Source organism: Podarcis filfolensis, assembly GCF_964270895.1.
Source record: "Podarcis filfolensis genome assembly, chromosome: 2".
Taxonomy (NCBI): domain Eukaryota; kingdom Metazoa; phylum Chordata; class Lepidosauria; order Squamata; family Lacertidae; genus Podarcis; species Podarcis filfolensis.
The window spans coordinates 114,371,404-114,397,866 of NC_139605.1; the positions used below are offsets into that span (position 1 = coordinate 114,371,404).

The 26,463-nt window shown below is 47.9% G+C and overlaps 1 protein-coding gene across 2 annotated transcripts; it reads right to left on the reverse strand.

The window, feature by feature from the left end:
- Window positions 1–1,655: 1,655 nt before the first annotated feature.
- On the reverse strand, window positions 1,656–18,238 carry LOC310755890 (TBC1 domain family member 15-like). Of its 2 annotated transcripts, none has more exons than XM_083599297.1 (12): window positions 18,110–18,238; window positions 16,140–16,256; window positions 14,719–14,954; window positions 13,625–13,804; window positions 13,405–13,490; window positions 11,255–11,358; window positions 8,842–8,909; window positions 6,178–6,324; window positions 4,567–4,657; window positions 3,563–3,687; window positions 2,502–2,649; window positions 1,656–1,850 (listed from the first exon to the last, which is right to left on the reverse strand). In XM_083599297.1, the coding sequence occupies exons 3-12, from the start codon at window positions 14,741–14,743 to the stop codon at window positions 1,799–1,801; spliced, it is 1,026 nt and encodes a 341-aa protein (XP_083455423.1). In that variant the 5' UTR covers window positions 14,744–14,954; window positions 16,140–16,256; window positions 18,110–18,238; the 3' UTR covers window positions 1,656–1,798. The 2 variants fall into 2 exon arrangements, with proteins under 2 accessions (XP_083455423.1, XP_083455422.1); XM_083599296.1 differs by lacking the exon at window positions 18,110–18,238 and adding an exon at window positions 16,827–17,016.
- Between the last annotated feature and the right edge of the window lie 8,225 nt (window positions 18,239–26,463).

The following is a 26,463-nucleotide window of genomic DNA, read 5'->3' on the forward strand; positions in this document are numbered from 1 at the left end:
TAGACAAACAGCAGATCACATGATTAAGCTATTTATGGACAATAAACCACTTGAGACTACAGGTTGGGGATTGCAGGCTTGAATGACCTTCCAGTGTGCGTGTATTGGGGAGGGGGATATTCTTCTCTAACAGGACTGTTCTATGTGCATGGAGGTTTTGCTTTTGAATATGGGAAAAACATTCAGCCAGCAGATTCCCTGACCCACAGCGGTAAAGTGCAGGCACAGAATACCAGATACTGAGCTGTTTGTTTAGGCCAGGATTGAATGGGGGAAAAAATATTTCTTTCTGAAAAAGCCATTGCTTTTCCTGATACTCCATATATTTCTCTCCCTGTTCACTGTAAAATGAACTCATTCCAGTTCTCGTGTCTCCCCCCACAGACCATGTGCCCCAAATCTTTTAAAACAATTTCTGTTGGGTTTTTCTTTGCATCCCTCTCCAGTTCAGGGGTTATAATGGTTTAAGGCAGGGTTAGAAAACCTTTGGTCCTCCAGATGTTGCTGAACTAGAACTCCCATCATTGCTGGCCATTTGCCCATGCTTACTGGGATTGATAGGAGTTGTAGTTCCGCAACATCTGGAGGACCAAAAGTTTCTCACCCCTGGTTTAAGGAAACCAAGCGAATATAGTGCTTTCAAGCCCAGCAGCTGCCAAGGGGTAGAGCGGTAAAACTACCTTCTAGATTATGGAGTTTATGATGGATAATGGGAAAAAGTGAGGGAAGAGGAAGAGGGGAACGTTCCACTCACTATCTATGAAAAGTTTTCGGTATTTAGACTTTAGAATTCTAAGCATCTGTACGGTCCCTGAATCCCCTCCCCACAAACAGCCTCGAAACAGACATTTTGCAGAAATATCAGTGCGCCTGTCATCTCTCTGGGTTCAAGGCACAATTTTGCTCTCCAAACCGTTCCTCATTTTCCTTGGTTCATCATGCGAAATGGTTAGCCCTGGGTGTTTTTCATTGGTAATGAACACTGGTAATTGCCATTTGTTTTGTGAATGTGCCGATAAGTTTTAGGGCAAATCTACACTACAAACCTGTATATTGGTTTTATTGCAGTTTTAACTGTCCTGGCTTTCTCTCGAAGAATCCTGGGAGCTGTAATTTTGGTGAAGGTGCTGAGAGATTCCTACAGACAGAGCTGTAGTTCCCCGTGTGTCCTGAGGAGCTGGAATGACTGTTAAATCAGTTTTAAGTCTGTAGTGTACATGTGCCTTTGGTTAGAAAGCCCAACAACTTTAAACAAACTGCAACTCACAGCATCCCTTGAGTGGGAGCCATATCCTGTTTGAAATCGGCAGAAACTAATATTGTAGGATAGTTACCTTATTTTTCGCTCTATAAGACGCACCAGACCACAAGACGCACCTAGTTTTTGGAGGAGGAAAACAAGAAACAAAATATTCTGAATCTCAGAAACCAGAACAGCAAGAGGGATCGCTGTGCAGTGAAAGCAGCGATCCCTCTTGCTGTTCTGGCTTCTGGGATAGCTGCGCAGCCTGAATTCGCTCCATAAGACGCACACACATTTCCCCTTACTTTTTAGGAGGGAAAAAGTGAGTCTTATAGAGCAAAAAATACGGTAGGTTTGAGGTGGAGAAGGTGTCCTAGTTTCTATGTTTGCTTATTAAGAGGCTGTGACAAAATTCTAGGTTGATATTGCTTATAGCTTCATTGGAGATTGGCTTCCAAAGAGATGGTGATCTCATTTCTTCCTGCAGGGGCCACTCAAGTCCATGGGGGGTTCTTTGTAGTCCTCTTTAAATCCCTGCTCTCAAGAAGTCACTCATCACCGCCGCTCTTCCCCATGCAGTGTGTTCAGCTGAAGTCTCCCCTGCAACCTGTGCCAAGAGTAGCAAAATCATCAGCCCAGCTACCCACATTTGATAGCAAACCCATATCACATGACTTTCTGGGAACCACACTTGGACTCCTCTTTTGGAAGCATAGGAGTGCTGGGTCAGGATGATGACCCAGCTAGCTAAGCGGTCAGTTCTTTGGCAATGAAGCATTTGGCTGGACCCTGTTGCCAGCCTAGATGCACCTGTGATCTGATATAGCCACGTTCTTCTTAAGTCCTTACACTTAAAGGCCAGGCAGATGCAGCAGCAGAGAAGCATCTGTGTAGACAATATCCAAGTTGTCATCTCTTGCCTCGGACATCTGACATTGCTCTTCACATCTCCAGCTGAAGTGGCATAAAAGACCAGTTTCTTTCTATTGTCTGCCCCTACTGTGTCTCCAAGGTCTCCAAGTGTGCTGCCCAGCAGGTGAGGAGAAGACCCAGGAAGGAATGGGACAGAGGAGCACTGCCTGCTTTTTCTGTGCTTCAGCTGGAGATATGCAGAATTAGTTTCCTGACTCTGGCCCCACCTAGTGTCTGTCTCCCTAGCCAGTCATAATGGGCACACCAGCCTCTACTGCCCTTAACTAGTACAAAATGCATCTCTAGAACTTTAAAGCTCCACTTCATAGGTAGCTGTGTTGCTTACCTCTGTGCAAACAGGTAAAAGTCACTGACGTCCTGGTACTGCAACAGCTTCCTCCTGTTCTTGATCAGGACGGCAATGCAAAGCAGCACTTCAAACGTGATTTCCTCCCGATCTACAGATGTGAAAGGGCCTGGCAGGGGCTCCTCACCTATTGGCGGAGAATACTGTATGTTTTCTCCAAGACTTCTTTTGGATTGTGGACCTAAACCAATTCAGGGAGTTGTTTGGGAGTGAGGCACCAGGGGAACTCAGTGATGGGGGACCTGGGGATGGGGATGAGTTGTGGAGCAAGGTTGCGTAAAGGTGCTTTTCCTTGATAAAGTCCCCTCTGAGGAAACCAGCAACTCCCTGCTCTCCCATTAGAGCTGAAGCAAAGATTCACACCGATTCAAAATTTCGTATCACCTTACAATTTGACTCCCTCTTAGAATTTGACTCCCATTTTGATCATTTTCTAATGTTGCCACTGAAATTGTACTGAAGGATGTCTTTCACTTGCCAAGAGGCAAGAAAATACAAATGGTGCCAAAATGGTGATAATTGTAGTAATAAAAACTGTAGATCAGCATATATATTTTTTGAGTGAGTCAGTGGCTTGCAAAAATAAATAAACATTAATTAACTGACCACTTGCTGCCCTTAAATTGTATGCTGAAACCTACTTCCCTGCTTTGTAATAGAGTTTATCCCAGAAACATGCTAAGAGGAAATTGGCAAATCCACACCGTGATCAACTCCTGCCCGGAAGCCAATATCCCCACTGTGGAAGAAGGTGTGGATTCAGAATTGGCCTCCACAGTCACTTACAGACTCATTGTTAAAACCGTGTTTATGGAAGACAATCTTACTTGGCTATGAGTGATCGCCAAAGATGATCCCAGAAACACCTTTTCCTTCTCCCTAAGACATTTCTAGCCTGGTATAAATGCACAGTGAAAGGAGGCAGCAGAATGCTCACATGGCAGAATGATGTGCACCATTCTTGTCCCCAGGTGGAGGAAACACAGTTGATGCTACTGCCGTGCCTCCAGGGACCTGCTTCCCAAGAGCACAGGGCTCACCTTCCCTACGAGTCAGCCAGATCCAGGTTCCAAAATTCATCCTCTCAGATTCCAAGGCGCTGATCTCTAGGACCCTCACAGCATCAGAGTGGTCTAAGTCCTTCTGGAAAAGTAGCAGCAGCCACCTGACATAGAGGCACATAGAGCAGGGGTCAGCAACCTTTTTCAGCCATGGGCCGGTTCACCGTCCCTCAGACGTTGTGGGGGGGCTGGACTATTTTTTTGGGGGGGGAATGAATGAATTCCTATGCCACACAAATAACCCAGAGATGCATTTTAAATAAAAGGACACATTCTGCTCATGTAAAAACACTCTGATTCCCGGGGCCAGACTTGAGAAGGCGATTGGACCGCATCTGGCCCCCGGGCCTTAGGTTGCCTACCCCTGACATAGAGGGTTGCAAGAGGTGATGGATGAGGAAAACTGAGCGTCTTAGCCTTTCATTTTACACTGACAAAAGCCCACTTCTTTACAGACTCCTCTAGCCCATTTCTAGGTCCTTCCTTGGCCTGGGTCAAATCTGATGCAGACCACTCTCCTGGGGTTCAGCACTAGCACCCTTGGAACACTTCGTCCCGCTTAATGTGTGATGTCTCTGAGCATGCACAGCATGTATTTTTCCCCACCAGCCCCAGTAATCAGAGCTAGAAATTAAGAAGTACGTATTGGACAAGTTGACAGCAAGAGTGGAAGGCCTAGTGTTGTAGATAAGGACAGAAACACACAGATAAAGCTTTGTATTTTAAAAAGGTCTTTGCATGGGTGCTAGCTTCCATATCTTAGAGACATAGATGCTGATTATGCAAAACTTGTGTCTGCATAATCAATTATTCAGGATGGGCTTAATTTGTATGATTTATGCAGGTCACAAAATCAAGCTCTTGTTGCAGAATTTGGTCACCTCTGCATGCTGGCTGAGAGCCATCCCTTCTGTGGGGATCTCTGCAGTTTGCTCCTTCCTCCTTCTCCAGGGTTTGTAGGGAGGTGGGGGTTTTTTTTTTACCTGAGGCAAAAGAGCAGCTTGTCACTGGACACATTCTCGATGTGGTCATACAGTTCTGGGTCCACGTGTTTCAGAAGCTCCTCGCAGATTTCTGTGCAGGCAGGAGAAAGGTAAAGGTAAAGGGACCCCTGACTGTTAGGTCTAGTCGCAGACATCTCTGTGGTTGCGGCGCTCATCTTGCTTTATTGGCCAAGGAAGCCGGTGCACAGCTTCCGGGTCATGTGGCCAGCATGACTAAACTGCTTTCTGGCGAACCAGAGCAGCGCAAGGAAACGCCGTTTACCTTCCCGTTGCAGCGGTACCTATTTATCTACTTGCACTTTGATGTGCTTTTGAAGTGCTAGGTTGGCAGGAGTAGGGACCGAGCAACAGGAGCTCACCCCATCGCGGGGATTCGAACCGCCAACCTTCTGATCGGCAAGCCCTAGGCTCTGTGGTTTAACTCTCAGCGCCAAAATAATGTCTAAAATCATGCACTCAACCAACCAACTAACCCCATGTGCCCATGCCATCTTTGCCCTCAACAAACTGCTCTCTGGAGAGGGAGAAAACTGGGACAGGTGGTGACAAAGATCCTGATTTGCAAAGGTTGCCAACATGTCAAAAGAGGTGTTCTCACCTGGAGGAAACATTACATGCACATCATGAGCAATGCCTGGTAAAATGTCCAAGGCCGGTGGACTTTGCTGGGGTGGGGAGTGGAGCTTCTTTTTCTTCCCCATGACTTGCAAAAGCTGAACTAAGTAGATTCTTTAGCAAATGTATGCCATTTGGCTTTATTCAGGTTGCAGAATTCAGCTTTTCTTAGCACATGTTTTTCTTTTTCTTTTTAATTGCACACAGCTCTGCCTATCAATACCCTCTCTCCTTCAATCTAAGACCTAATACAGACATAGGCAAACTCAGCCCTCCAGATGTTTTGGGACTACAATTCCCATCAACCTCAGCATAGACTAGCCCAGCTCTCCTCTCTGCAGGTGTCAGGGTGATTCATCCGCCAGGGGCCACGTCAGCCAGGCAGGCTCGCCCTGTGCATGCATGCAGGCGGTGCAGCATGGTCCTGCTTGGCTCTGGTGGGCGGTTGCTCCATTGTCAGCGTCAGCTTGCCTGCCCGGGATGCCAGCAACCCACGCTACACCACTGCCTCCTCTCTCCCAATGTCCCTTTCCGCTGCTTAGTTAACTGCCCACTCCCATATTTCTTTCTCCCTGGCTGAAGACAGTTAAAATATCTAGAGAGGCCACAGCTAGGTTCTTCACGCACGGTGTGAGCGAGGTTTCTTCCTAATTTTGCAATTTGCATGGCGGATCTGCATTCTAGCAAATGGAACACGGGGTGAGCAATAGTTGTGCCTCTTCCCCCATGCCACATGTATGTTTACCAATTCATATGTTAATTCTAAGGCATTTAAAGGGGGGGGCAGTTGCAAAATGACTATGGGAATTTTGGGTGTGACATCACAGGCAGTATTCAGTTGGCCCTTTCCACAATCCACATTCCCTGAAAATTTTCAGAACAGTCCATTCCTCCCTAGTGCTTAAACCTGGAGAGGATAATGTATGTTTGAGTCAGGTGTTGTGGGGAGGTGTTTCTCCCTCCCCGCTCTCTCACGTGTCTTGCGGCGAACACCCATGGTGGTGAAACTCCACGCTGAACGTCTCATGTAGCCCACAAAGCACCAGAAGGCTTCAGTCTCATTTTCCAGGGTCTCCAGAAAGCGGCTGGCAAAGTCATTCATGCCCTGGCAATATCCGATGTCTGCAGAGGAGGAAAGAAACCAGCAGCAGTTGGCACCCGGAATTGCCAGCCCACCTTGCAGCTATTCAGGGGGGAAACATGGCATATGCAAAGTGTCATGCAATAAAAGGAGTAGCAATAGCTCAAAATATCACAGAATCATGAACCAGAAGAGCATGCTCCTCTACTGTTCACAGAGGAGAAAAAGATATACAGTCGTACCTCGGGATGAATACGCTTCAGGTTAAGCATTTTTGGGTTGTGCTCTGCGGTGACCCGGAAGTAACAGAGCGTGTTACTTCCAGGTTTTGCTGCTCGCGCATGCGCGGACGCTCAAAATGACATCACGCTCATGCGCAGAAGCGGCAAAACGCGACCCGCGCACGCACAGTTGCGTGTTGCATTTGCTTCAGGATGCGAACAGGGCTCCGGAACGGATCCCATTCGCATCCAGAGGTACCACTGTACTTGTGTAGTTGGAATCCCCAAAGATCACAATCTGAGCCCACTCCTGCAATTACCCATTGCTGACTACATATTTGCATCCCTTTACAGTGGTACCTCAGGTTAAGTACTTAATTCGTTCCGGAGGTCCGTTCTTAACCTGAAACTGTTCTTAACCTGAAGCACCACTTCAGCTAATGGGCCTCCTGCTGCCGCCGCGCCGCCGGAGCACAATTTCTGTTCTCATCCTGAAGCAAAGTTCTTAACCCGAGGTAATATTTCTGGGTTAGCAGAGTCTGTAACCTGAAGCGTTTGTAACCTGAAGCGTATGTAACCTGAGGTACCACTGTACTCTGCAACAACCCTGTTTACTCTTGCGCTGCTTTAAAAGCAGAGAAAGAATGTATTGTTACAGAGGTTGTGAGCCACCCCTAACCTCTGCCGAGCAGTAGCAAGATTCCAGGGGGTCCAGGCACATGCCCAGCTATTGTGCTTCCGCTGGGAAAATTGAGGCTAGTGTCATCAAGAAATGGGGTTTATTTTACACATATTTACACCTAAAGCCTTCAATGGAGGGGTGCAGAACAGTCTACCCCAAGAGTGTCTCTCATTGCTCCTCTCATAGCTTCAGCAAGTTGGGGTCCCAAGCAACAGTCAGTCATGGCCCCTGGTTTCTCGGTGCAGCTTCCTCCAGCCAGCAAGCATGGAATTCAAGGCTCCCTGCAGCCCCTCTCGTGCCTCTGTCCTAGCCTTCCAAGGTGGTTTTGCCCTTCGTGGCCTAGAATCCTGTCTACTTCCTCCTGCACCTTTAGATTTCCAAAAGGACACTTTTTCCTGTGACAACATGCTCCTGCCACCTTGGCTACCTTCCAGATCTCCTTTTGCTGTCCATTCCTCAGAGCAGGAGGGAAGGATAGCTTTTTGCATTGCCAAGGGCAGTTAATGGTTTTGTCCCTGGCTCCCTGTTGTTTTTTCATGGCTCTGCACTTAGCTAGCCCAGCCAAGCTGTTTCGCATAAGCCTAGCTCAGGAATTTATTTAGTGGCACAGTTCTGCAGCTTGTATTCTCCCTTCATATTCCAAATATTGTCTAAATAAAGGTAAAGGGACCCCTGACCATTAGGTCCAGTCGTGACCGACTCTGGGGTTGCGGCGCTCATCTCGCTTTATTGACCGAGGGAGCCGGCGTACAGCTTCCAGGTCACGTGGCCAGCATGACTAAGCCGCTTCTGGCGAACCAGAGCAGCGCACGGAAACACCGTTTACCTTCCCACCAGAGCGGTAACTATTTATCTACTTGCACTTTGACGTGCTTTCGAACTGCTAGGTTGGCAGCAGCTAGGACTGAGCAATGGGAGCTCACCCCGTCGCGGGGATTCGAACCACTGACCTTCTGATCGGCAAGTCCTAGGCTCTGTGGTTTAACCCACAGCGCCACCCACATCCCATTTTCTAAATACTACCCTTTATTAATTTCTACACTTCACAGACTCTGGTTCTATGACAGAAGTATAGCATTGGCAAGATTGGTCTGGATGTCATCTTTGGGTCTGCGGTTTTATATTTTTATGATGGGATTCTGTAGAAAGCGAGGGTGCTAAGGTCACATCCATGGCATACATTTAAAGCACCATTTTAATAGCTCTGGCTTTCCCTGCCCCAAAGAACCCTGGTAGCGTGTGTATGAATACACATGAGCGGTGGACACACATGTGGGCTTAGACACGTGAGTGTGATGCATACAGAGTGGGTCTAGGGAGTTTTGCACATTCCTTCTTGTGCAAAAATGTACGCGCTATAACTAGCACGGTCTACACTGCTGGCTGTGGGATGTTTAGCAGAGACCTCCTGAGGGGAAGGTCTGTTCCGCCCCTGAACTGCCTTGAGAAAAGCCCTACGCCTCTTTGAGAAACAGTTTGGGTTGAAAAGGACGTGGCAAATTAAAAGCACCATATAAATGATGAATGGCAGGCCTGTAAAGTGTCAGGAACGGATAGAGGGGTGGAGGTGAATGGAGCAGGGAAGCTGGCAGGCAGACATCTGATGCCATCAACTGAGATTCCTGGAAGTGGGTCGAGTACAGCAGTTTCCTCACCTTGGTGGAAGGCCACGTACGTGACGAGAATTTCCCGGAGGTAAAGCAGATTCACTAGTCCTTCACGTCTGGGGAGAGAGAGAGAGAGAGAGAATAAATCCATACGCTAGGTATTATGGTGGTGGCCCTGATCATGAGTGTACCCCAAATTAGTTCTAAAAAGAGAGGTGAAAGCACCTGGGACAGCTATGAGTGGCCAGTTCCTTAGATCCATTAGCTGGGATTATTCACTGGCAAGAGAAAGAAACTTGGCACATACTCAGAGGAGACCCGCCCCCCGCTATTCCTTCACATGTTCCCAGACAGAGCCCTAGAATTAAAGTCGATTCAATAGTGGGGTAGGAGAGCTGGAAAAAAAAATTACATCTGGCAACCAATGCGTCCCTTTGGTTTCAGATAGTACAGGCATAGGCAAACTCGGCCCTCCTGATGTTTTGGGACTACAACTCCCATCATCCCTAGCTAACAGGACCAGTGGTCAGGGATGATGGGAATTGTAGTCTCAGAACATCTGGAGGGCCGAGTTTGCCTATGCCTGCTCTAGCGGTTAGGTTGGCTCATTTACCAGAAGTAATGTAAAGGTAAAGGGACCCCTGACCATTAGGTCCAGTCGTGACCGACTCTGAGGTTGCGGCGTTCATCTTGCTTTATTGGCCGAGGGAGCCGATGTACAGTTTCCGGGTCATGTGGCGAGCATGACTAAGCCGCTTCTGGCGAACTAGAGCAGTGCACGGAAATGCCATTTACCTTCCTGCCGGAGCGGTACCTATTTATCTACTTGCACTTTGATGTGCTTTCAAACTGCTAGGTTGGTAGGAGCAGGGACGGAGCTCGTGGGGATTCGAATCGCCGACCTTCTGAGCAGTACCTATTTATTTACTTGCACTTTGATGTTGCTAGGTTGGCAGGAGCAGGGACCGAGCAACAAGACCTCATTCTGGAAGTGTATACTTTGTTCTGACCAAACTGTCTGAAACCAGAGATGAAATATATTGGCCTTATTTTCAGCTCTCCTGCTGCACTACTGGATGTATCGACACTGTCAACGACTATTCCTGCTCTTCAAGGAGGCTTGGTGGACAGTAGCAGTGAGAACAGGGATTTCCAAGGGAAAATTCTCAACACTAACCAAACTACAATCCCCAGCATTCTTTGGGAGAGGCTACGTTAAAACCTGTATATAAATGATAGAGGTTTGGAGGATAGAAAGTATTCCCCAATAGCTGCCTCAAAGCTCTGCTGTAGTACAGGAATTACAAAAGAAGATATTCAGGACCAGAGAGGGCAGGAGAAGAATGTAACTGGAAAGGGCTGGATGTGTGATAATGGGAAGCAGGGAGGAATCTAACAGTAGGTACTACAAAAGGACTGGCAAGTCTGCTCGTATAGGGCAATTTGTGTAACAGGTATATACGCAGGTATAGCAGGTTCTGCGTGGGGATAACCTGAAACCTGATTATCTCAGGCCCAAAAGAGGAGTGACAATTTCTGATTGGATATTTCAACTTAAAATTATAATAATAATATTTTTTTTTTTAAAAAACACCCTTCGAAACAGTTCTCTCTCTGTGTGTGTGAGGGGATTCTAGTTTGCCTGGAGGAGTGATGCTAGATTAGGGAATCCTTAACCCTTTGCCCTGCCCTCCTTTCATGATCTAAATCCCACCCACCCACTGGTGCTAACAGCAGTGTCATGGTAGATTTAGACCAGCAAAACATCACAGGAGTGGGAAGGTTTAAACATTCCTTCCACCCAGCGCCATTGCTCTCTGAGCAAAATCAGAACTGCTTTTAAGCTAAAACGAATAATGAAAAGGAGATATGATCTCCCGTCTCCTGCATCACATGTTTCTTGGCCTAAAGTTTTCATTTTGAGGTGTGGGGTTCCCCCTCTCCCCCCCCAGATTGTGGGGGGGGGCAGGGCATATTCCAGCTTTTGACGAATGCTGACAGGTTAGTAATGTGATCTGAGTTTTGGAAAAGTCCTATATGTCAAATTCCTCTGCTGTTACAAGCCAAATATTCCCAGGAAGAAATGTTCTGCGCACTTCTTCCTGAAGGAGAGGGCAGACTTGTCCATGTTTGGGTATAACCTGTTGGGATATTACAATATTTGACTTCAGACCTGCACGATGCCTACCAAACTAAATGAAAACTGCCAGGTATGAGCGGCAACCCTCCAGTGGGTTTGATTCCTGCCTGCCTGGTTTTGCAAAAATGGATGTGTGTATGTGTGAAGACAGGACCTGGCGAGCTGATTCCAGCTTGTGGGGGAAGCGGTGGTCATATTTTACACAGGCCGGTACATCATTCAGGAAATCCCCCCTTTGAATTTTCAGAATCTGAATTTTCAAAATTTGCTGGAAGTCCCAACTTTTTGTTTTGCCTCAGCTGGGGAGGGCCAACTTCTCACTGGAAGAATGTCCGGTGTCTGTCCGTCTGGGGTACGTCGGCATCAATGTCTTGAAGCGCCTTTTGGAACTGTTGCTCGTTAATGTGCGAGAAGGGCAGGCTATGCTGACGAAAGACAGAATTGCATTGACGTTAGAGTGGGAGACGTTAGGTGTTATATACTGAAGTTCTCACCCTGGGCCAGCAGGGGGATACTGTAGATAGTTATGCAAATAAGGGCTCGAAAGTGACGTTCAGTGATTGGATAGTTTTAGAAAATTGTTACAGTTACGTTGTACTGGAGCTCTATATAAGCAGGCTGACTGAACCCTTCAATTCAGTTCTGTTCTGGCCTGTGAATAAACAAGAGCTGTTTGAAGAATCGCTGTGTCGTCTGATATGTTCACCTACAACTTAACATTAAGGAAGGGCTAGTTAGCACACTGATGCTTGGAAGCATATTTCGTGAGTTCTCAGCTCCACCCCATGTCTGGGAATGGAGTAATTGTGTGCTAGATTAGGCCAAGAGCCAGCCTGGTCCAGGATTCTGTGGCCAGTAGATGCTTCTGAAAACCTTCTCAAGATGGAGCCCTATACTCTATGACCATTGTAAAATAGGAGGATAAGACATCAGGAGATCCCTGACATGACTCTCTTCCTTCCATCAAATCCCTTCTCAAGAGTCAAGATCCATTTCCTTGAAAGTGAAAAGCAGCCATGCAGGGTGAGGGTGGGTTGGGACTAGAAGTCTGGGGCAAGGTGGGGCTTAATTCCTCCTTCTGCTGTTGTTTTCCTGATCTAACTGCCACCCTCCCACCCGCCACCATTTTTCAGATGTGGGAAACATACAGAGTGTAAAGGGACAAAAACACACACAACTCCACTCCTCCCCCAGTGTCATGGCTCTGAAGTGGTTCACCTCTCCCTACAGCTGCTTTTAGCTAACAAAAACCAATCCTGCAGGACATCCACTCTGTGGATCTTACACTGTCTTGTCATCTGGTTTGGTCCTAAGAGTTAAAAACATGCACGGGGGACACCACATGTAGCACCCATTGCTGGGCTGCACCATTTCAAACTGCAGCCAGGCGTTTAAATGTTTTTCTCCACAAAGAATATAAGAATTACAATGTCTGGGAGAAGATTTGGGGTGCCGTATTTTTTGCTCTATAAGATGCAACAGACCATAAGACACACCTAGTTTTTGGAGGAGGAAAACAAGAAAAAAAAATATTCTGAATCCCAGAAGCCAGAACAGCAAGATTGAAAGCAGCGATCCCTCTTGCTGTTCTGGCTTCTGGGATAGCTGCGCAGCCTGCATTTGCTCCATAAGACGCACACACATTTCCCCTTACTTTTTAGGAGGGAAAAAGTGAGTCTTATAGAGCAAAAAATACGGTAAGTCTTTTCTCTGATGTGCTGGCTTCGAATGTGCAGGGAGTGGTTTATTTTACACCGCCCTTTGCTGAGAGTTAAAAGGCAGAGATTTCCAAGTCATTAAAATTTCCTTTTAAAAAAAGGAGGGAGGGAGGGACGTTGGACCTCAACACCACTTGGAAAAAATGTCCTCTGATGTGGAAGCCTCTAACTCAGTGTTTCTCAAACTCGGGTCTTCAGCTGTTTTTGGACTACAGTTCTCATCATCACTGGTCTTGCTACCTAAGGATGATGGGGATTGTAGTCTGAAAACAGCTGGAGACCTAAGTTTGGGAAACACTAACTCTATGTGTCCTCTGGCTGGTTAAGAGTCACTTTGTGGTAACTGGAAAATCTTCACCTTGCATGTGCTTAAAGCATGACACTTTTTTTTAAAAAAAGAAACAGTCTTCCCAGGGTTGTGTCATAATAATAATAATAATAATAATAATAATATATATATATATATATATATATATATATATATATATATATATAATTATTATTTATACCCCGCCCACCTGGCTGGGTTTCCCTAGCCACTCTGATCGGCTTCCAACAAAATATTAAAATACAGTGGTCTGTTAAACATTAAAAGCTTCCCTAAACAGGAATGCACTGAAAACAAATTTTAGGACTAAGCTTTGCCGAGCCTGAGTTAAACTACGCCTTGCTCACCAGCTCATTACCCTACCCGCCTCAACATCCTTAATTAATATCCACTTCAAGAAAGTAATTTTCTATTTCATATCTCACCTCATCAGAGATATCTGTAGGAGGACTGGCTGTTTCAGCTTCCCTCCATTGTTCGTCATGTCTCTGGATCGCCAAGGAAAGCTCCACTATAGGAGTAAGTGAATAGTAAACTACGCATCATTTGCCAGGCGTGGTGCCTTTAAGAGGCGGAGCCCTGTTGCTCCACCCAGTGGGAGGGGTGTAGCAGGATACAAAGCCAGCAGGCATTGGTTGTACTTACAGTCGGAATGTACCCTCATTACGGCAGCCCAGGGGAAGCGCTGTTTCCATGAACGCTTCATCCACCGATACTGAGAGGACATTTGCTGGTCCAGCTCCTTCCTCTCTTCAGTTGTGGATTTCTCCGGGTACACCCCAAAGAGAAACTTCCAGGTGATCTTTCTCTCACTGGGATGTGTGCCTAAGAAAAGACACACATCACCCTACATTGACCCCTCCCCCAGGGTAGTAATACCAAACCACAGTTTTAAACGGGTCCCCATCCAGTTGAGATGCCTGAAGGGTAGCACTGCAGTAGTGGTGGGGCAGAATCAGAGTTGGGGTTAATCTTGCAAGCATGTGTCTAAACCCGAGAAGGGAGAGGATGCAGCTTTGCAGGCAGCACAGAAAAAAGTCGCTGGGGGAAAGGGTTAAGCATCCCTCCCCACTACTGCTTTTCAGCTCAAAACTGCTTTCTTCTCCACTTCCCACACAAAAATCCAGGGCTTTAGTACTAATCAAACACCCGGGAAGCTGAATTTAGTGTCCTTTCACCACATTCTCTGTGTGGTCCTGTGCTGTGCACAGATGACCTCCCAAAATTCTCCACTGTGTTTGAAGAAAATGTGGTTTTGGGCTGAAAAAGGTTCCTCACCCCAGGCTAAAAAGGTAAAGGTAAAGGACCCCTGACAGTTAAGTACAGTCACAGACGACTCTGGGGTTGCGGCTTTCATCTCGTTTTACAGGCCAAGGGAGCCGGCGTTTGTCCGCAGACAGTTTTTCCGGGTCATGTGGCCACCATGCCTAAGCCACTTCTGGCGAAACCAGAGCAGTGCACGGAAACGCCGTTTACCTTCCCACCAGAGTGGTACCTATTTATCTACTTGCACTTTGACGTGGTTTCGAACTGCTAGGTTGGCAGGAGCTGGGACTGAGCAACAGGAGCTCACCCCATCACGGGGATTCGAACCGCCGACCTTCTGATCAGCAAGCCCAAGAGGCTCTGTGGTTTAGACCACAGCGCCACCCATGACCCCTGGGGCTAAAGGATGCCAGAAACAGGCTTCCCCCTTCCTGCCCCCACCGGCATCTCCACAGTGTAGATTGTGTGGCTACCTCTCTCGTAGACCAGCTTGCGCATGCGGAAGACATCCAGCCGCCCATCTTTGTCAAATAAGGTGTAGATGGACTGAGAGGGCAGAGATGTGTTCTCTCTTGCGGAGCGGGAGGGTAATGCTGTGCCATCTTCGTTCCGGTGGTTCTTAGTGGGATCTTTCTGGCTACTGCCTGCTGTCTCTGATTGGTTCTTGCTGGGGCTTGCCGTGAGCTCAGCAGAACTTATGTGTTGGCTTCTTGAGACCAGGAAAGTAAAAGCAGAACATGTCAGATTTTTTTAGACTCCATTTCTGTAGGCGATTTGCTGGTCCTTAGGATGAACTTAGCTGTACAGTGGTACCTCGGGTTACATACGCTTCAGGTTACATACACTTCAGGTTACAGACTCTGCTAACCCTGAAATAGTACCTCAGGTTAAGAACTTTGCTTCAGTATGAGAACAGAAATTGTGCTCCGGCTGCGCGGCGGCAGCAGGAGGCCCCATTAGCTAAAGTGGTGCTTCAGTTTAAGAACAGTTTCAGGTTAAGAACAGACCTCCGGAACGAATTAAGTACTTAACCCGAGGTACCACTGTAGTACAAAATGAAGAACTGAAACATCATGCAAATTTGAAAACTGTCTAGCCCATTCTCCAGACTGAAATGTTGTAGCATTTAAATATTTTCTCAAATGGTAATGTTGTGTGGGAGGTGCTTGACAACTTTCTTCTGCCTCTAAAGTTCACAAATCAAACTGCATCCACAAGAGGGGATTTTGTGATATATAAAGGGAAAATAGAAATCATAAGATGTGCAACCAAATTTCAGTCGGTAAGGTTTGAAAATTCTTTATACAGTTGTACCTTGGAAGTCGAACGGAATCTGTTCTGGAAGTCCGTTTGACTTCCTAAACATTCGGAAATGAAAATGTGGCTTCTGATTGGCTGCAGGAAACTCCTGCAGCCAATAGGAAGCTGCGCCGGACGTTCGGCTTCTGAAAATCGTTTGAAAACTGGAACGCTCTCACTTCTGGGGTTTGATCATTCGGGAGCTGATTTCAGGAGACAAGGAGTTCGAGATCCAAGGTATGAATGTATGTTTATTTTCTGTACTTTGAATTGTCATATACCTTGATAGGAACCGAAGAAACTGCCATGAAGTTGAGTTTCTTTATACTAGACTCCTTATTTTGTGCCCTCCTGTGTTTTCCTTTTTTGCTGAAACACATTTAAATTTTCTTCCTGCCTCTCCAAGGACTAGACACCTATTTTAAAAGAATTAAGCTGAAATTCTTGGAACTGTATCAAAAGTGCCTTAGGATTTGCTCAGTGTCTCCTCTTTGTGTCCTGCCATATGAACACCATCCATACAATCACAGCTGTGATTCCCCATCTCCTTCTTCCCCCACCCTACCCCCATTTTCTTCCTTGCAGAAGCTCTGACCTTGCAAAGGATTCCAGACATGGGAACAGGGCCTTCAGGACACGATAACTAGCAGCCGTTTGAAGTAACCATTGGGTCTGATCTTCTGCAAACTGCAACAGGATTGCAATGGTCTCTCTGTGGGGCATAAACATTTGGTTAGCTCTGATCATCAGAGACAGGGATAAGCAGCCATGTGGAAGCTGGTAGGAGCAATTCATGAATGACAGAAGCTAGATGACAGAGAGCAAGTTTTGAGGTGACAGCATAGGAATATAAAAAGAGCCCTGCAAGTTTGGACCAAAGGTCTGTATGTAACGCACAGTCACCAGCCCGACGCGTTCCTGTAATTAGAGCAGTAACTTGTGGTTGAAGGCACATTGCATCTGAAGTTGGTGGCTCAAATGCCCTGGCTATCTGCTTGCAGGCTTCCCAGTTGGCCACTGTGTGAGACTGGGATGCTGGACCACATGGGCCCTTGGCCTGATCCAGCAGGCTTTCCTTAAGCTCTTATGGCAAAGTCATATCTTCCATTAATATCTCTAACCCCCCTTTTGAAGCCATTGCAGATGGTGGCCACCAGCTGCCGCCAACACATCTTGTAGCACTGAGTTCCATAAGTTAATAGCACAATGAGTAAAAATAAAAGTACCTTTTTGGTCTCCCAGTTTCAGAGGTTGACTCTGAGTTTCTGGCATGATAACTTACCGGATGGCTCGTAACCAGCTCCCGAGGAGCTGAGACACAAGACCTTTGGGCTCTGCGACCTTCATCCCCTGCCTCCCGGCGCCATAGGCATGGGGGCTATTCATGGATACAGGTGCACATGGCCCAGGATGCTCTCCTTGCCTGTTTACCTGCCTGCCTGGGCACCTCTGCCTGCTGATGGCATTGTGGAACCCCTGTGACCTCATAATGGCTCTTTGTGCTGCTAGAACGGTGATGGCCAAACTTGGCCCTCCAGCTGTTTTGGGACTACAACTCCCATCATCCCTAGCTAACAGGACCAGTGGTCAGGGATGATGGGAACTATAGTCCCAAAACAGCTGGAGGGCCAAGTTTGGCCATCACCGTGCTAGACTCTGGACACAGCTATATTGGCAAAGATAAAGTGCCTAACAGTATATGCGTTGTTTATGCATTCTAATGCTGTGACACTAGATGGTGCTGTGTAGTTCCATTTTTGCCAACCCGATTTCCCATACAAAGTTTGCAACGCATTTAACGGAAACTTATTTGATGTGTCTATATCCAGCTTCTGCAGCCTTTCCACTTGCCCTGTTTTATAGCCGCCTGACTGGGCTTCTCACTTGCCACTCCCTTGTTTTGTTCAAAGGGAGATGAAAAGGAGGCAGAGGGAGGAGGTGAGAAGGGCTGGAGTGCGCTGGGACAAAGAGGGATCTGGGAATTGGCTAACAGAGACATGAGTGAGGAAACTCTGGCCCTCCAAATGTTGAACTACAACTCGACATCAGCTCCAGCATGTATGGCCAATAGCCAGGGATGATGGTATATGGGCTATCTTTCTGGAAAATAATTGTAATTTCAAGGAGTTAGTTGATCTAGCATGGTCATCTCTTCCTGCCTCTGTTTACATCCCCTTTCTATCTCTTGTTAAAGTTCTTTGGTGGCTGAGAGCAGCCTTTAATGTATAATCTGCTGGAAGGAAGATGCAATAGTGATGGGTACTTTCTGACCTTCTTTGATGTAGAAGCATTGGGAAGAGGGTGATTAATGAATGACCTGCACATAGGCAGTTGGGCAAGCCATACAGGCTAGCTATCAATAATCTATAAATCAGATGGTTTTTGGGCCGAGTGCTGAGAACCTCGTGCACAGACTGTTGGCCGTGGGGCTGTTGAAAAATTGAGACTACCTGGGGGAGTCACTTCACCACTTCTTGAGGGCTTCCCAGTGGCAGATTGAAGGGTTGCTTGGTAATGTATATATTGCTTGCTGTTTAGAATAAAATCACTAATCTTCTCACTCACTTGTGTTTGGGCGTTGTAGTTCAGCAGCATCTGGAGGGCCAAAGGTTCCCCATACCCAATCTAGGGTGGCCCAGATTTTAGTGGCTCATCTTTGACTGACTAGTCTCACAATGCGGCAACTGGATTGTGGGGCAACTGGATTGTGATGCTGTAGCCTATGCTGCGGTTGCTCAGTTCACAATAGGCCATTCCAGCAGCTCATCTTGAGCCCATGTGCACAACTGCCCTGTTTGTCTTCCCAGGGCTCTGCTTATGCTTATAGCAGGTGCTTGCTGTGGTGAACATCAGGAGAGGTTTTGCCAGTCACCACAGGGCTCTTCATTATAAAGGTAAAGGGACCCCTGACCATTAGGTCCAGTCGTGGCCGACTCTGGGGTTGTGGCGCTCATCTCACTTTATTGGCCGAGGGAGCCGGCGTACAGCTTCCGGGTCATATGGCCAGCATGACTAAGCCGCTTCTGGCGAACCAGAGCAGTGCACGGAAACGCCGTTTACCTTCCTGCCGGAGCGGTACCTATTTATCTACTTGCACTTTGACGTGCTTTCGAACTGCTAGGTTGGCAGGAGCAGGGACCGAGTAACGGGAGCTCACCCTGTCGCGGGGATTCGAACCGCTGTCCTTTTGATTGGCAAGTCCTAGGCTCTGTGGTTTAACCCACAGTGCCACCCGCGTCCCTACCTCTTCATTATAGGGCAAGCCTAATGTAGGATAAGTTTCAAAACACACACACAAGACAAATTATCCCTTTGCCATAACAAAGCAGAGCAGAATTGCATTTAAAAGGCCTGTTGCCAGCAAGGAGGGTCTTCTGTACAGCTCCTTGGTGTGGGTGTGTCAGTCAAGTTGCTCTCAGTGGATTAGGCAGAACATGCCTGCCTGCCTCTTGGTGGGGCACATAATAGGGGAAGATGAGCTCATGGTCTTCCAAGAACCTGAAAGGCTGTCAGTGCAGAAGATGGAGCAGACTGCAAATCTGTTGGTTGGATGGCAGGACTAGAACCAGCACTGAAGCCGAATTTGGATAAACATCCAGAGAAGCTTTGCCGTGGTAAGAAATAGCCTGCATTGTTGAAAGGTGGTTGTGCTCTTAGTTTTGCGGGAGGCACTGGAGCAGAGGCTGTACGGAGCCATCTGTCAACTGTGGTTGCTTCCTGCATTGCAGATTCTGCACTGAACAGAGGGCTTGGGTGAGTTGGCCTCCAACCCTGCAATTCCTCCTTACTGTTGGTGATACTTCCCCCCCGCCTTGCCTCTCCCTCTGGGTCCCATCTACAACCACCGGCCAGCGAGGGAACAAAGCATGCAGGTGTGATAGGAATTTATGGTCTTAGAGATACGGTAATGTTCATAAGTGTACCAACCAAGCACGTACATAGATCAGCACAGGAAGGCCAACCTGGAACCATTTTGATTCCTAAACTGAGCAAAATGTTTTCTCTGCAAGGTCAAAGTTGCAAACCTCCCCATTGTCTCTTTCCTCACAAATCCTGTCTTAAGGGCACATTTAAGATATCAAGTGACCTGTCAGACAGGAGATAAACAACGACAGGAGAAAAACAACATTCAAATTTCTGTTTTAAGACTGCCTTTTCTGTGATGTAGGTATGATGTTTCTGAGGGGTGGTCTTAGGTTACACCCCTTCTGTGACGTATGTATGATGTTTCTGGGGGTGGTCTTGATCTACAGGGTGGCAGTTTCAAAACTCTTTATAAGGCCTTGTGCACCATTGTTCTGGGTTCCTCCTCCTTTCCTGCGTGTGAGGGGAGCACCCTGTTGCAACAGATCAATAAACATCAAGCTTATTAGCTGCTTTGCTTCTCAATATTCTCTGGCTGGCCTCTGTTATTTTCTCCTACCAATAGGGAACCTATGTAAGGACTCTATATGGGCTCTTGGATACCCCATAAGGGAAAAGGGCAGATTTTGTTTACAACACAGGGATCCTCCACCTCCTTCCACCCCTTCCTTCTCTTCCTCACTCTTCTCATGGCTCGCTCCCTTGGCTGGCAAATAAGCAGCAAAAGCAAGGAGAAGGAGTAGCAAGGCCGGGCGCCACTTGGGGAAGGATCCCTGCCTGAGAGGCTTTGGATAACTGCTGCCTGCCAGAGTAGATGATACTGGACTACATGGACTAGTGCCTTAATTTAAAGCAGTCATTGGGACTGCAGGGCAAAAGCTTTTCAGCTTCCCTCTCCACCCTCCCCTCTCCTCTGTCACTGCACCACTACTTCTTCCACAATTTGCAAGGCACTCCTTTTCCTTTCCAAGCTTTGTGGTTTGAGGTCACTGGTTAGATATTTGGAGAGACAATGCATTAGTTAATTCCGCATTCAGCCGCCGAGTTCATTAGTGCTTATTGCCTGGGGCAGGGGAAAGCGTGCTTCAGCAAAAGTGGGAAGCATCTTCTTGCTAGCAGATTGCTCTTTAAAAGAAGAAGTCCGTTTCCTGAGTGCATGGTTTGTGTGCATGTTTGCGGTATGTCTGTGCCGGAGTTCAGGGAAATTGCAGGGGGCATGAATGAATGTAACAAGCTAACAGGAAAGAACTGACTGGAATCCCCAGAAATTCCTGAATGGGAATTTGTGGTTGTGTCTTGAGTCGGATCACCACGGGGGAAATTATTTTTGGGCAAGCATGCAGAGGAGATGAACACAAATAACAGGGAAAGGCAGTAGCTCAGTGGGCAGAGCATGTGGTTTGCATACAAACTTCAGTCCCCTACATCTCCTACAACAACGTTGTTGTTAAGTGTGAACAAAGGAAGACAGTTCCAGATAAAGTGGCGTATTGTGGAGCAACCTGTGGTGGGCTGTGCGTACACGCCATACATTTAACAGACATGACTTTCCTCAAGGAAACTGTAGTTTACCCCTCATTGAGCGCCAATGCCCAACACTCTTCACAAACTGCAGTTCCCAGGATTATTTGCGGGACAGTCATGCACATTAAATTTGCTTTAAATGTATGGGGTGTGCAGCGTATATCTTGGGTGCAGCTGGAGGTTAGAAGGGGTCACTGATTACTGAGGTGGCAGCTGTGCTCCACCCGAGACATTCTTGAGGTGAAATAGTTAATGGTGCTGATGTGTGAGAGAGAAAGAGAGAGAGGTGATGGTGAAGGAGGAACTGGGCAGGACCAAGAGATGCTACTGCCTAAGGCTAAGACTAGGATGCATAGTTGTCAACTGTCCCTTATTTGGTGGGAAACTCCCTTATCCCAGTGCTGTCTCCCTTGTCCCGCTGCTGTCCCTTACTGATGATATCCCTTAAATTTCCTGGGTTTCAAAGGAAGCAGCTCCTCTCCCTCCCTCCCTGCCGGCCAGGGAGGAGGGAGGCTCCAACTGTGTTGCTTGGCTGCCCGCCCCACCCCCCTCCGGCCTCCTCTCACCAGCCTCGGCCCCAGGAGCCCCTCCCCGCCGGGACTGGCGGGAGCCTCGAGCCCTTCTGCCGCCATCCTCCTTGCGGCCGCTAAACTGAGCGTCTCTGCCTAGGGCCTCCCCTCTGCCCGCTCCCGCTCCCGCTAGGTTGTACTGTGGCTGTGCTGCCAAAGGACCCAGATAAGATGGGCAGCCTGGCACGGCCTATGAATTGCTGAGGAGCCTTGAGAGGAGAGCAAGGGCAACCATAGAGAAAGCAGTTCAGAGAGAGGAGGCGGTGGCGGAGGCGCAGGCAGGTGTTCCAAGGGCTAACCATAGAGGGAGAAAGCGGAGGAAGGACTGCAAGCGCTTCTCCCGTAGATTTGTAGTGGTAGACTAGCGTAGATGGTCTGATCTGCGGGTTTACTTCGGGCGCTATTTCCACCCCTTTCTTCCTCCCGCCCCGCCTTATGGAACTGAGAGCTGCAGATGGAGCACAAGAGAAAAGATACAGAACTTCAGCAGCATTTTTGTAGCTTGGACTTTGTTTTGAGCGAAATGTGGTTGCTGCTTGTAGTTATTTAATTGCAGTGTTTCATCAGCTGGTGTCTTGAGCAGCAACCTCTGGAAATGTAGGGCTAAAACCCGGCGCTGCTCTCCAAAATTATCTTGTCCCTTTTAACTTCGTATTTCAGCTGGTTGACAAAAATCCCTTGTTTTGGCTGCTGATCCCTTATTTTTGAGGCTGCTGGTCCCTTATTTTCAAATCTGTAAGTTGACAGCTATGCTAGGATGCCCTTTCCTATGCGGTTTCATGTAGAGAAGCTGCCTTGACTGGCAGTTCAATCTGACTTTAATACTGGCAAAGGGGACAGTGTCTGCCCCCGCACCTGAAGGCAGCCTACTATCCCACTGGTAGAGCATTTGCCTTGCATGCTGGACATCCCAGGTTGAACCCCCAGCATCTCAAGATTGGGCTGGGAGGCACTTCTGTTTGAAAACCTGGACACCTGCTGCCAGTCAGTGTAGACAGTACTGAGTCAGATAGGCTTGTGGTCTGACTCAGCATGTGGCAGGTTCCTATGCCTTCTCAAAACCTCGCTACCTTTCCCTGACCCAGAGGCAGCTGTTTCACTCTGCCTCATGGTGGGCCCAGCCTTTGTAGAGTCTTACCTAGCAAGATACTGGACTACTGTAATGCAAAATAAGTGAGGCTGCCCTTGAAGATGGTCCAGACCAGGGGTCAGCAACCTTTTTCAGCCATGGGCCGGTCCACCGTCCCTCAGACCACGTGGTGGGCCGGACTATATTTTGGAAAATATAATAATGAACAAATTCCTATGCCCCACAAATAACCCAGAGATGTATTTTAAATAAAAGTACACATTCTACTCATGTAAAAACACGCTGATTCCTGGACCGTCTGCAGGCAGGATTGAGAAGGCAAATGGGCCGCATCCGGCCCATGGGCCTTAGGTTGTCTATCCGTGGTCCAGACTCCGCAGGTAGAGTGCGGCTGGTAAGTGAGGCAGCCTGATAGGGCCATGTGCTGCCACAGGTCTTGAAAACGTCATGCTGGCTGCCACTGAATTACTAAGCCCAATGCAAGGTATTCATAATAGTGTCATATAAAGCCTTAAATGGCTTGGGACCCAAGTCCCTTAAACAGCACCTTCCTTATATGACCCCAGAGAAGGCATCTGAAAGCAGCCCTGTATAGGGAAGTTTATTTTGAATGTTTAATGTTTTATTATGTTTTTATATGTTGGAAGCTACCAGGAGTGGCTGAGGCACCCGGTCAGGTGGGCGGGGTATAAATAATAAAATTGATGATGATGTTGATGATGGAATAGGATGTCCCTATTTTCATCGGAGAAATATTGGAGGGTATGATACTGGCCCACAGACAATTGCCAGCCAAACTCGTGGTGGATGGAGCTAGCCTGGATCTCCACAGAGAAAGTCTCAAAACAGGCCCTTGCTTGTCACATGTCTGTAAGGGATCTTCATGTCTGTCTGTCTGCCTGTCTGTATTATATTTCTGCCTGGCAGTGTTGCATCTTCACAGGTTCTGTGAAGCCCCCAAATTCTGTGCCTCCTCACTGAGGAGCCTAACCAGTCAGTGGCGTAGCGTGGGTTGTCAGCACCCGGGGCAAGGCAAGTAATTTACGCCCCCTAACCCGTGGATTTGCGCCCCCTAACCCGTGGATTTGCGCCCCCTAACCCATTGATTTGCCCTAACCCCAGATGTTGCGCCCGGTGCGGTCCGCCCCCCCTGCACCCCCCACGCTACGCCACTGTAACCAGTTACTTCAAAAACACGCACCCTTCCCTCCTCCTCTCCCTCTCGTCCGGCACCATCCGTGGCGGCAACAGCAGCAACACAGCACTGCTACCCTCTAGCTGCCTAGCAGGTTCGTTTGGGGAGCCCAGAGCACCGCTAATTGCGCTAATTAATATGGAGCAGATGCAGCAGGAAGTGGGTGGAGGCGGCGGAGGGAATATTTCAGCAGGCAGAGGCGGCTGGATTTATGAGGGAGGTAATTCCCGGCTTCCTTTGCTGTGCAGCCGCAGGGTAAAGGAGCTGCCATGTGGAGAGTAATTTAAAGACAATTTTCCTGGGTGGCAGGAGGAGGGAGGGGGGTCGGGATTGGCAGCAGGGCCACTTCTGCAGCGAGACAGTCTTAAGATGGTGGTTATCAAACTGCGTTCCAGGGAGCCCTTGATAAGACAGGCAGAAAAGCTTCCCAGTCTTCGCCCACTGCTAAGGAGATTCCGTGCGGTGCTCAGCGGGAGGGAGGTGATGGGCGACATTGGCTGTCCTGTGTTGGAGGCTGCATGCTCAGGACAAATGTGTGTGGCATTTGGCAGGCCTCACCAATAGTCTGTGCGAATGCCTAAGGCTGGCACACAGCATCTGGCTTCCTGAATGCACAAGAAAGGAAAGAGGACAGTTCTTCTCCTCCTCGTGACTCCTTGAATTGTTGTATAGGGGAGCGGATTTCAGCAGGTGGAGTTCGTCTCACACCAGCCGCAGCTGCTGAAATTCCAGCACCGTTAGGAAAAGGTGCAGGCTGGAGCCCCTGCCCTCTTTTGCATCTGGCCAGCATACATTAGAGGCCCAAGAGCCTCTATTAAACAGAAAAGCTGGCAACCTTACTAGAGAGGGAGAGCAGTTGGCTCTAACAATCAAGTATTAATGCAATTTACTCTGAATATAAAGGGACGTGGGTGGCGCTGTGGGTTTAACCACAGAGCCTAGGACTTCCCAATCAAAAGGTCAGCGGTTCAAATCCCCGCAACAGGGTGAGCTCCCGTTGCTCGGTCCCTGCTCCTGCCAACCCAGCAGTTTGAAAGCACGTCAAAGTGCAAGTAGATAAATAGGTACCGCTCCAATGGGAAGGTAAATGGTGTTTCCGTGTGCTGCTCTGGTTCTCCAGATGTGGCTTAGTCATGCTGGCCATATGACCCGGAAGCTGTACACCGGCTCCCTCGGCCAATAAAGCAAGATGAGCACCGCAACCCCAGAGTCGGCCACGACTGGACCTAATGGTCAGGGGTCCCTTTACCTTTTTACTCTGAATATACTCAAACACTCATCTCATGTTCCAAGAGCAAGTCCTGACTCACGTAAGTTAGTCCCTGTTAGTGCCTTTGCTTCCAAGCACGGAAATCTTTCTCTGGCATGGAAATGCAGCATTCAGAAAAGATGCACCGGTTGAACTCCTGCCTGTTGCACAGATGTCAACATATTAATAGTAGTACGGCAGACGATTAAAAGCAGGGCGGTAAAGTTTTTTTTTTTTTAATTGGCAGCCCCATTTAGTATGACCTTCATCACTCCCCTCCCTTCTATTTTATTTTTAAAAACAAAACTGCATGAACCTTCCTGTCAAACAAATGAAGAAACAGCCCTTCTTCAAAATTCTTTTTCAAAATCATCCCCCGTAATTTTGAGATCACCTTTTACAATGGCAAAATTGGGGTGGGTACCACTTTCATTTCTCCATAGTTTTCCTAATGCCCCAGTCTGTCCTCCTCACTTATCTCTCCGACATGCACACATCCTTCTCCCCAATGCCATCTTCTGGAATTTTTTTTTGGGGGGGCGCTGCCAGTGTGCAGTTTGATCCCTTGAGGATGGGAGAGCTTTGAGCAGCTGCTGCTGCTGCCCCCCCCACTCGTGTATAGGCATTTCAGGATAGGACCCCCCACCCCGAAGGGAACAAGAGCCAAAGGGATTTATATTGCAGCAGCTGGAGACTCATAAAACCACAGCCCACCTGCCCCACTGATCCCTAGTCTGGAACATGGGTGGGCTTGCTTGGGAAGCGGGGGCCAGAGCCTCGCATCTGTCACTGCTCAGTCTGAGCCTCTTGAACTGTGCCTGCTAAGCTCCCCACCTCCGTGCTCAGATTTATGTGGACATTCACATGGTGCCGGGTTTCTGCGGCTTTTGCTCCTACCTGGAAGTGTGATCTATTAGCAAGGAGCAGAGTTAAGCCTCTTCCCGAGGTCCCTTTCCACTGTCCCTCATATATGTTTCCCACTCCCGTTCCCCCAAAGCCTTTGACCACGCCGTTCTTCTTATGCCTGAAACAGCCTCCTTGCCTCCGTGATGTTTAAATTTTTTTTAATGGAGCGCACATATCTTCAGGGGCCATAGCAAACAATACATCATAGCAACGTAAAAGGAACCCCGCTAGGTCCCCAGAGGTCCACATCTAGCCCAGAAAGGCTAAAGGACAAGCAGCCTATTGCCTTCAAAGAGCAAAAGTAAAGATCTGCAGCAGTGGACGGATTCTCCAGAGATTAAATATATATGTAACATGCCCTGGATTTGAAGACAGTGACAGTGGGCGGGGGGGGGGGGGTAGTTTCTGTTATAGCTGCTTTCCAATAGCATTGTGAACATTCTGTGGAACTTTAAAGCCCTAAAGGTTCTGTGATCTCTTAAATTAAGGACGCTTGTAAAACAAAAGACTGTTGTTAGACAC